The sequence below is a fragment of the Esox lucius genome, chromosome 19 (genome assembly GCF_011004845.1).
Source record: "Esox lucius isolate fEsoLuc1 chromosome 19, fEsoLuc1.pri, whole genome shotgun sequence".
In the NCBI taxonomy this organism is placed as follows: domain Eukaryota; kingdom Metazoa; phylum Chordata; class Actinopteri; order Esociformes; family Esocidae; genus Esox; species Esox lucius.
The window spans coordinates 13,250,906-13,261,856 of NC_047587.1; the positions used below are offsets into that span (position 1 = coordinate 13,250,906).

Below are 10,951 nucleotides of genomic sequence, written 5' to 3' on the forward strand. Positions count from 1 at the left end.
ATGTGAGGGTAAAAATAGATGCAAATGGTTCTGGGACATGAGCTGGAGTGCCATTCAACCCAGCATGCCGAATATAACATGTATTTTGGCTGCCCACTTCTGCCCTCAAAACAAACCATCACAATTTATTTTACTGCATGTATAATTCAGAGAGATAAAAGGGCTCTCTGATGTTAGCGATGGACAACTATTTTAACGCTGTTAAAGGGGAACAAACAGTCACATGAACACCCTTTAACCCTACACCTTCAGCCCCACACCCTTTAACCCTACACCCTTTAACCCTACACCCTCAGCCCCACACCCTTTAACCCTACACCCTCAGCCCCACACCCTTTAACCCTACACCCTTTAATCCAACACCCTCAGCCCCACACCCTTTAACCCTACACCCTACACCCTCAGCCCCACACCCTTTAACCCTCGCCCTTTAACCCTACAACCTCACCCCCACAACCTTTAACGGTACACCCTTTAACCCTACACCCTCAGCCCCACACCCTTTAACCCTACACCCTCAGCCCCACACCCTTTAACGCTACACCCTCAGCCCCACACCCTTTAACCTTACGCCCTCAGGCCCACACCCTTTAACCCTACACCCTACACCCCAGCCCTACACCTTTTAGCCCTACACCCTTTAACCCTACATCCTTAGTTTTAAACCCTTTAACTCTACACCCTCAGCCCTACACATTTTAACAATATACCCTTTAACCCTACACCCTTTAACCTTACACACTTAAAACCTACACTCTTTAACAAAACACCCTTTAACCCTACACGCTTTAACCTTACAACATTTAACTATGCACCCACAGGCCTGCACCCTTTAACCCTAAACCCTTTAACACTGCACCCTCAGGCCTACACCTTTTAACCCTACACCTTTTAACCCTACACCCTCAGCCCTATACCCTTTAGCCCTACACCCTCAGCCCTATACCCTTTAGCCCTACACCCTCAACCCTATACCCTTTAGCCCTTTAGCCCTACACCCTTTAACCCTACACCCTTTAACACTACACCCTCAGGCCTACACCCTTTAACCTTACACTCTTAGCCCTACACCCTTTGACCCTACACCCTCAGCTCTACACCCTTTGACCTTACACCCTCAGCCCTCCCCCGTTTGATCCTACACCCTTTGATCCTACACCGTCAGCCCTACACCCTTTGACCCTAAACCCTCAGCCCTACACCCTTTGACCTTACATCCTCAGCCCTACACCCTTGAAACCTTCACCCTCAGCCCTATACCCTTTAGCCCTACACCATCAGCCCTATACCCTTTTGCCCTACACCCCCAGCCCTTGCGTTACATTTTACGTCACCACATTCCAGTGGACTTGCCAATGCAAGGGAGAGGGACAATCAAAGTTAACTAACTCCCTACTGAGTTCACTAACTAGCCACACACCTCGCGAGGAGTCTGACCAATGAGGTTTGAGTCTGACACAATGACGTAGCCCAGTTGACACAATTTGACACTTGGCAACCACCAGCATAAGACATGTTACCACAGTTTGCATTGAATTGTAGGTGATACCCAGCAAGTTAGCCAAGTCCTTCACTTGTCCCCACAAGCTAAATCAAGCTTTTGTAAATTGGCCTGGCACTCAGTTTTGACGGGGATTCCCCCGAGGGAATGTGGCTAGGGCAAGTGCTTAGGGCCTGTCTACTTTCATTTTGGAATGCAGCCACAGTTAAAAAGTGACCTCACCTTAATGTCTCAGACAGATCACAACCAATCACATTCACTATCAAAATGAGGTGCAGATGTGCAGCCGGTGGTTTGGTGAGAGCAATGCACTTTTTTGTCTTTCTAAAAGGGGAGGCGTCCTCTGGTTATACTGCTCTCCCCCCGCAAAAGCCATTTGATAGAACTTTGTAAAATAACGATCTACATGGAAAACAAAAGGTCTGTCACAGCAAAAAGAAAAACCCTTATCTGTTGTGGTACATATATCCATTTTATGTGATGAATATCAGTTGTGGGTTTTAACATTTTGTGGGTTTCTAGCATCTTGTCCATATAGGGCTCGTGGGCTCACTGCACAAATCAACCTGACGTCGTTGGTGGAGATGTTACAAAAGGTCAACAAGGGGATTGAATCGATTGTCTCTCGTACCTTTTCTTTTCAACCAGTGACAAGGAGGGACATTTCAGGTGGAAGATCTTCTGTTGGATGATCACATGAACGTTTTTCCCCTTTAATAAGGTGTTAGGATGCCTGTTTACAAACACACAGACGTACTCCCTCTGTCTGAGTTTTTGTGGGAAACCACACACACTCTTTTCTCTCCCACCCTTTTCTCTCGGTAGAAGTTCAAGGACATCGGGGGAAAATCCCTGTATAAAAGACTAAAAGATGATGTTACTGCATGTCTGCCATAAACACACGCCAGAAAATGTTTCCGTCATACCTCTTAATTCAGGGCGTTTTCAGACTTGGGTCCCTGAGGCTATTCCTCAGCAAATTGAAGTATTGGTTTTTATTATAGGACTACCTGTAGAACATGAGCTGGATAATGTGATCAATATTTCGGTCTCTGCTATCCACTTGACAACAACTTATGTCTTTCTGACACTTGGCAAAATATGTGGAATTGCACAAAATAAATTATCTCTGAAGCCATGCACTGGAGGGTAACACTCCTAAATATGCTATCTCACTTGGGTCGGGTTCAGATCAGGGGGTCCCTAATGAACTGCTACCACAACAGTGAAAGGAATCCAGTTCATTGGATGCTTTGCTCTTTTGAGAAAAAGGATGCAATCCAACATCTCAAATGAGTGTTATTGCTTCATTTAAAAGTGATCAAGAGTGTTGAGCCAGTTAACAGAAGGTTGCTGGTTCGAATCCGCCGAGCCAACAGGGTGAAAATCATCTCACTCTGTCCCGGTTAACACACTAAACCCTAACTGCTCCTAGGTCATTGTTGTCAATAAGAATGTGTTATTTGCATGCTTACATGGTAAAACATCAGTAATAAAAACATATTTGGGGGTCCTTGACTGTTGGAAACCACTGTTTTAATGTTGCTCTATGAAGGCAGGGTTACCATACGGTGAGTAGGAGAGAGAGAGAGCTCTTACAGTGAATCAAGAAAAGACAAGGCCTGACGTCTCTGTCATGGGATCACCATGACGATGGTGGTTTCATAATGCCATCTGGTGGTGTAGTCTGACTCGTACAAACTGACCTTTAAGTCTTCACACATTCATTTCAGAGAATGTAGTGAAAGCTTTAACAGATGGTATTTAATGTGGAAATCTGGAATAGGCCAATGTGCTTCCATTTCCTTGTTAGGAGTTAATTCAACACTGAATAAAAAAAAAACACTTGCTTTTGTTGAGATATTTCTCGGTTTAAACACAATGGGGTCAATTTGAGTAAATTAAGTTATTTGCCAGATTTTTATCCGAGACATGGAGCATTTATCATGGCTAGGAAAGTCTGCCAAAATGGCCTTAAGAAAGCAGAAGTGACAACTTTCTGATTTAACCAACTTTCTGGTTTGATTATGGCCTAAACCGTAACCTAGGTTCATTCAAATAGTTGTAGTGGAATGAAAGAAAGAGATGGTATAAATCAAATAGATACCAGCAGTGTTTTCATTCTCAATCCACCCTCTAACAATCCATTTAGCCCATCCTCAAATGTCACTGTTCACCAGCTGGCGCTACTACCTCTCTCTCTCCCTGCCTCCCTCTCTCAATTCAATAAAAATTCTATTCAAATTGGAATTTTTTGGCATGGAATATGTTATTACATACATTGCCAAAGCAAACATCAATATACAGCTCTGGAAAAAATTAAGAGACCACTGCTAAATGATCTGTTTCTCTGGTTTTACTATACATAGGTATGTGTTTGAGTAAAATGAAATATTTTGTTTTATTCTATAAACTACTGACAACATTACACCCAAATTCCAACTAGGAATATTGACATTTAGAGTATTTATTTGTAGAAACCAACAACTGGTCAAAATAACCAAAAGAAATATGCATTGTTTTCAGACCTCAAATAATGCAAATAAAATAAAATCATATTCATTCAAAAACAAAATACTTATGTTTTCACTTTCAATATTTGGAGGAATAACCCTGATTTTTAATCACAGCATTCATTCGTCTTGTCATGCACTCCACCCATCTGTTACATTGCTGTTAGGTGACTTTATGCCACTCCTGGTACAAAAATTCAAGTAGCTTGGCTTTGTTTGATTGCTTATGACCATTCATCTTCCTCTTGATCAAATTCCAGAGGTTTTCAATGGGGTTCAGGTCTGGAGATTGGGCTGGCCATGACAGGGTCTTGATTTGACCTGGCTGTGTGGCATGGAGCATTGTCCTGCTGGAAAATACTTTTCTCAGAGTTGGAGAACATTGTCAGAGCAGAAGGAAGCAGGTGTTCTTCCAGAATAACCTTGTACTTGGCTTGATTCATGCGTCCTTCACATGCTGAAGCATCCCCAGATCATCACGATCCTTCACCAAATCTCACAGTGGGTGTGAGACACTGTGGCTTGTAGGCTTGTCCAGGTCTCCGTTTAACCATTAGACGACCAGATTTTGGGCAAAGCTGAAACTTTGACTCATCAGAGAATATGACCTTATTCTATTCCACTACGGTCCAATCCTTATGGTCTTTTGCAAACTTCAGCCTGGCTCTTCTTTGTTTCTCATTGATGAAGGGCTTTTTTCTAGCTTTGCACGACTTCAGCCCTGCCCTTAGGAGCCTATTTCGAACCATCCTCGCCGTGCACTTCACCCCAGCTGCTGTTTGCCATTTTTTTTGTAAGTCACTTGGTTGTTCAGTGACATTCGAATGAGTTGGCGGTCATCTCGGACAGTGGACAGTCGTTTTCGCCCTCTGCCAGTCTGTAGCTTTGGTGTCCCCAATGTCTGTTGCTTGACCTTGTTCTTATGAACCGCCATCTTTGAAATTTTCAGGATGGAAGCAACCTGATACTCACTGTATCCCTCTGCCAGTAAAGCTGGAATTGAACCCTACTTTTCCTCACTCAAAGCTTTTCTTTTCAACTATTTTGTCTCTATTGTAAGAGGATAGTGATGACCACAGGAGGGTTTTTTATACTTTTCCTCATTAAATTAGATTTGGTTCAGGTAATCACCTAATCAGTACCTCATTAAGTAAAATGAGGCGTGCCTGTGTTGGAATTTAACAAACTCTGGAATGCAATGGCTGCCATACATGTAGAGATGCTGATTTAAGAAAAATTAGGAGTGGTCTCTTAATTTTTTCCAGAGCTGTATATTAAAATTATAAGCAAAACAAACAAACAAAATAAATGAAAACAGAACAGTGAACAACAACAATCACAGTTACAAGTAAGTAGGGGGAATGATATTACTGTAGTAACTGGGTTTCTCTTCTAGAATAAGCTGCATTTTCTCAGTTTCTGTTGTCCTTTCAAAGTCCTTTCTCTCTCTCTCCCTCTCTTCCACTCTCTGTCTCTTTCCCTCTCTTTCTCTCTCACCCCCTCTCCCTCTCTCTCTCTCTCTCCCCCTCTCCCTCTCCCTCTCTCCCTCTCCCTCTCCCTCTCCCTCTCCCTCTCCCTCTCTCTCTCCCCCTCTCCCTCTCTCTCTTTCTCTATCCGCAGAATCACGAGTTCATTGATGAGCAGACATTTGAGACCAACTGTATGGAGGTAACCATGGTGAACAAGTCTGGCTCCAGAACCTCATCCATGTCGGGGTCGTCCTCTCCCCACGGCCTGTCATCCTGTTGCTCTAGGCGACACAGGAGGAAGAGCTTCAGTCTGCCAAACTCCAACAACCAGGAGCTCAGCACCATCCAGATCCGAGAGAGACCAATCGTCAACAGGTAGAAAGAGGCTTCACTCACTCACACAGGGTGACCAGCCCTGAGCTTTCACCCAGTTATGGCCAAAAGAGCTGATCTGACTGGCAGAAATACCAGTTTGTGGGAAATTATGACAGTTGTGTAATTCAAGGGTATATTGATTAAGTCCACAAAGACGGAGGCTCCCGGGTGGCGCCGCTTTGTCGTACCGCTGTGCTGACCACCGCGGTCTCAGTTCGAGCCTTGACTCGACGTGGCTGGGAAGCCCCCGCGGGCAATACCAATTGGCCGGTGTCGCCCAGGGAGGTGTCGTCTGGATCTGCTGATCTCACTGCCAGTGAATCCCTCCCACGGCTCGGTTGCCCGCAAGGCTGCTGAGATTGTCGGATGAGTGAGCGATCCTGATTGGAAGAGCAGTGTGATGGGGAAAAAAACAGAAGTGCTCGGTGTGAAAGCTTGTGGGGAAAACATGCACAGTCTGCCCTCTTTAATCTGTTTGGAGTTGTTTTGATGAAATAGGTCCATGCATACAATGTTAGTAAATGATGCTGGGTTAGAGTTAAAAATATTGTTTATGAACCCACAGACAGATGTATAAAACAACCATATACACTGAAACACACACACACAAAAGCCTGAACACTCAGTCAATCACACACACACACACCTACACACACACACACACACTTACACACATCCCTTACGATCTCTCTTTGAACTCTCCACTGCAGTCGCTCCAGCCTAAACGCCAAACCAGACTTTGAGACGGTGCCACTGAAGAGCGGCCACTCATACGTCACCTCCTCTGTGGTCACTCTCCCCCCCGCCGCCTCCTCACTACTGACCTCATCAGACAACGGCGGATCCAGCAGCTCCACCTGTAACTACTCACAAAGCAACATTGTCAGAGTGTCAGCCTTGTAGGTGCCAGGTCAGGGCCCCAGTCCTTTTCGGCTAACTGTTTAGCAGACATTTAGGGCTAACTATTTAACTGGCCTCAAGGAGATGCAACAGCAAATATGTAAAGACAAGGACCACTGACTGACTGACTGACTGACTGATGGACAGTCAACCTGGCAGCAGCTGGAGAGAGACTGTTTCAATGACTGACTGACTGACTGATGGACGGTCAACCTGGCAGCAGCTGGAGACAGACTGTTTGAATGACTGACTGACTTATGGACGGTCAGCCTGGCAGCAGCTGGAGACAGACTGTTTGAATGACTGACTGACTGATGGACGGTCAGCCTGGCAGCAGCTGGAGAAAGACTGTTTGAATGACTGACTGACTGATGGACAGTCAGCCTGGCAGCAGCTGGAGACAGACTGTTTGAATGACTGACTGAATGACAATGGACAGACGAAGGGACGGACAGATGGTCAACCAGGAGAAGTCTACAGGGATTATAATCAGATTTACCAGAGGTCAGAAGTCAAGACAGCTCTCAGTGCTGGGATGGACCTTTACTGTGCATGGGATTGAATTACTGTACTGTGACTGGATTTAGCACACAGCCTTTGACCTACCCTTAACTTCCTGGAGCCCCATTGAAAGGTAATGTAACTAAAGGTTATGCTGAAATCCTGCTCTTTCCTTAAGCACAGAAGGCTCAAGCCTTGAATTATTAGATTGCTGGATTGTTTTTGCCAGAAAAACAAAAACACTAAAATGGTAACTATTTTTGGGCCGATTGAGTCCGATATTCGGTGTCGTCTTGACCCGTGACTGCACAATGAACAAGAGGAGAGAACAGAGTTGTTTGTCCATTTCCTGTTTCTTCATGGAGCTGAGAAACTCGAGAGTAAGCACACACACATTCAAGAAATGACAGGAAGATTGATCATCTATTGTGAATATCAATCCTCAGATATGTCTAATATTACACACACATTTATGGAACATCCACCTCACCTTGAATAGCCACTTAGCCACTGTGAATAGCCATCAATGGTTATCGTCTTTGCTCTATGAGTATAGATCTTTTTCCTTATCCTGAACCTGTTTGTGAAATGTTAAATGTGAGACTCTTAATTAGTAGCCCGTAGTCATAAAGTGTCCTAGAAAAATGGTACTGATCTAGGATCTGTTTTGCCTATCAGATAATAATAAATAGGAATATATGGAAACAGGTGAACTGATCACAGATCAGCACCACTTCTGTGATATGTGTTACATTTGAATACGGGCCCTGATTTCCTTGTTTGTTTTATCATCGGTTACATGACGGAATTATTAATTGGAACATGATGTAAGATTGATGCAGTGTCATCAATTTCCAAACACCTTCTCAGAATTACATTTAATTTGGAAAAGTAGAAGTTGTATTATACCAGGTAGAAATAAAGTTGTGTAATTTAAAAAAAGTTACCACAAATAGTAAATCACTGCCACTATTAGAAGCCATGTAGATCTGTCAATCTTAACCTGGATTTACTCTTCTTCACTTTTTGTCTGAAGAGCTGAACAAAAGCAGTAAAAATAATTTATATTGGATAGCCTATCTTTGGGAAGAGGCATAATGAAAGCCATATCGCTCTTTTGTTCCATTTATCAGAACAAGAAAGACCTTTGTATAATTATTCCATTGTGTTAAAATGATAATCCATGCTGTACATTGCTAGTAAATGTTGTGAATTTGACTGAATTTTATCATCATAAAACAACCGTATGCCATAATTCCTCTGATTTCTGTGTTTAGTTAGCAGTTGTGTAACACTAGTTCTGTTTATAACAGGTGGATTTAAGGGTTTGCATGCTATCATTGCAGAATTCAGTTTTATTCAATTGTTAGGATTTCTTAGGTTTGTGAATGACAGGAGAGACTGAGGGGGAGATATTGTGAAATGGTTCATGATAAGAATGAAGATTTAAATGAACTTTAGGATTCTTGAAAGTCTGGAATATAGTTTTCTGGCAATAAATATTTCATATTGCGACAATTTAATAAAAATGTAATATTATAGATGATATTTGTTTCGATCACTTTGACGCACTATTTGACCTGAGCATTTACATTTTATAAAATGTTTGGTATTTTCAAAATGTTGTCAAGGTACTTCATTTAGATATCAGCTCCATGCCCAGTCAGTTTTGAGCAAATATTTAACATATTATATTTTCACATTTCCGAAAACTGGCTATAATCCATATTAACTGACAAATGGCCTGTATGTAGTTTCTTCAATGTCTCTCCCTGACTGAATCCTAAACATTTGTCCAGAGATTTGTCTACAATTCTGAATTAATCATGAATGAGCAAGGTTAGCTACACCATAAGGATGGAGCCTTGATAAAGATGTCCACATTACATATAGTAATATGTAACAAGAACACTCATGGTCTGTAATGTTAGGTTTTACAATCATAAAGCAACTGGAAAAAAAATGATTTGCTACTTTGTGTGTCGCTTGAATGTAAGAAAAAAAAAATGCTATATTTGCAAATTCTTCAAAATGTAAGCTCTGCCAGATCTTTGTCTAATGTTTATCAGTGTGCTGAATGATCCAATTACAATGGTTATTTTTTTACATTTCTTTTTTTCATTTCTTTTGTTTTAAAAATGTTTGTATCAAACTTTTAATTTTAGAGACAAAATTCAGTTTTGATTTTTTGTTGTCAACTCTGTTTTTCTTTATTAATGTTGTTTTATGTTTTAAATCAAAAGAACATACCAAAATGTTAAATTACAGCTGAATCATTATATAGAGCTAACAGAATAAAACTAATGACATGTTACATAATTGAAAATTCTCATGTTAAATATGTTGTCCAACGATTGTTGGACAATAAATGTGATGAACGAAATACATTTTATTCTGTATGATGGAGTTGATATATTAAATGCATTTTATGATTTAAGGATTTGGGAACTAGGAGGTTGTTGTTTTACATACTGTGATAGCTGATACATCGGTCTATCAACTATGTATAATACTAATGTTGTTATTAAGAAAAGTATTTGTGGGGAAAAAAAGTAGAGACTCTCGTCTTTCAAGAATCCCTGACTTATGGAAAGATCCTACCATGGACAAAGTATAAATTGATTAAGAGAAGAAAATGATATGAAAATGACAAATGAAATTGTTGATTTTGTTGAGGTTGATAGAATACATAAATAAATTGTTCTTCTATTAAAACACTTGATAAAACCAAGCCAAGTCTCGCAACCATATTTATTTATTATGGCTGTTGTTTTCCATATTGGGTGGCCTGCCGGTACCCCTGCAGTGTAAAAGCTCCAGGTGTTTTATGCCGATGTATTATTTCTAGATGCATCTAAGTGCAAAGCATTTTCTTAACTCCCATCAAATTCCTCCTCCTCACCCGATCTTTCTCTACCCCTTTCTCTCACCCTCCAACTCTCAGGATCTCTCGCTCTTTCCAACTCAAGCTCTCTCTCTGCCTCCATCTCTTTCTCTCCCTCCCCTTTAGGTTGCATTGGTTTCCTTAATTTAAGGCCCTGACGCCCAGCTGTGAAGTTCTTGATAAAGTTTCTTGCCCAAGTGCCAACCTATTTCCTATATAGTGCATTAAGTTCTACCCTGTTCTTACATAAGACGTCTGGGGACTTAGTGCAGCCATAAACGGACCTTTGGACTGGGTAATAATGAGGACCCCAGGGCCCTCTCCCTCGGGGGAAGGAGAGCATGTATGGGCCTGAAAGACCCAGTGGTTGGTCCAGGATGGAAGGCCTGCAGACAGGCTGTGGTTCTGTCAGAATGTAAGACAGATCCATTTGTGCACGAACGCACACACACATTTACACTCTGGTCATCTGGCTGAAACTGTAGCCATGAGCGACCTACACATATAGTACATTATATGTAAAAAAGTGGTTGCACACATTTAGCTCCGATAGGACTGATTAGGAGAGGGGTGGAATTAGCACTTATGATAGGTTCCTGTGGAGCGTTGGTGACCACAAAGAGGAAGGACACCTATTTAACAGCCCATCGGAAAGACTCCACCCTGTCCAGGGCAATTTCCCCTTCATTGCCCTGGGGCATTGGGATTTGATCCGCAGACCAGAGGAAAAGCCCTCCAAACTGGCCTTCCAACACCGCTTCCAGGAGAATCGCGGGGAGCGACCCTGGGACTGACCCTGCTTAGCTTC

At 42.2% G+C, this 10,951-nt stretch overlaps 1 protein-coding gene across 2 annotated transcripts in view; it reads left to right on the plus strand.

Moving 5' to 3' along the window:
• Positions 1 to 9,990, plus strand: part of LOC105029723 (potassium voltage-gated channel subfamily D member 2) — an 84,363-nt gene extending 74,373 nt beyond the window's left edge. For both annotated transcript variants that reach the window (XM_010903229.5, XM_010903230.5), the window contains 2 exons: positions 5,635 to 5,858; positions 6,569 to 9,990. In XM_010903229.5, coding sequence (XP_010901531.1) covers positions 5,635 to 5,858; positions 6,569 to 6,761 — 417 coding nt within the window. In that variant the 3' untranslated portion in view covers positions 6,762 to 9,990. The remainder of the gene's footprint in view (positions 1 to 5,634; positions 5,859 to 6,568) is intronic.
• Positions 9,991 to 10,951: the final 961 nt, after the last annotated feature.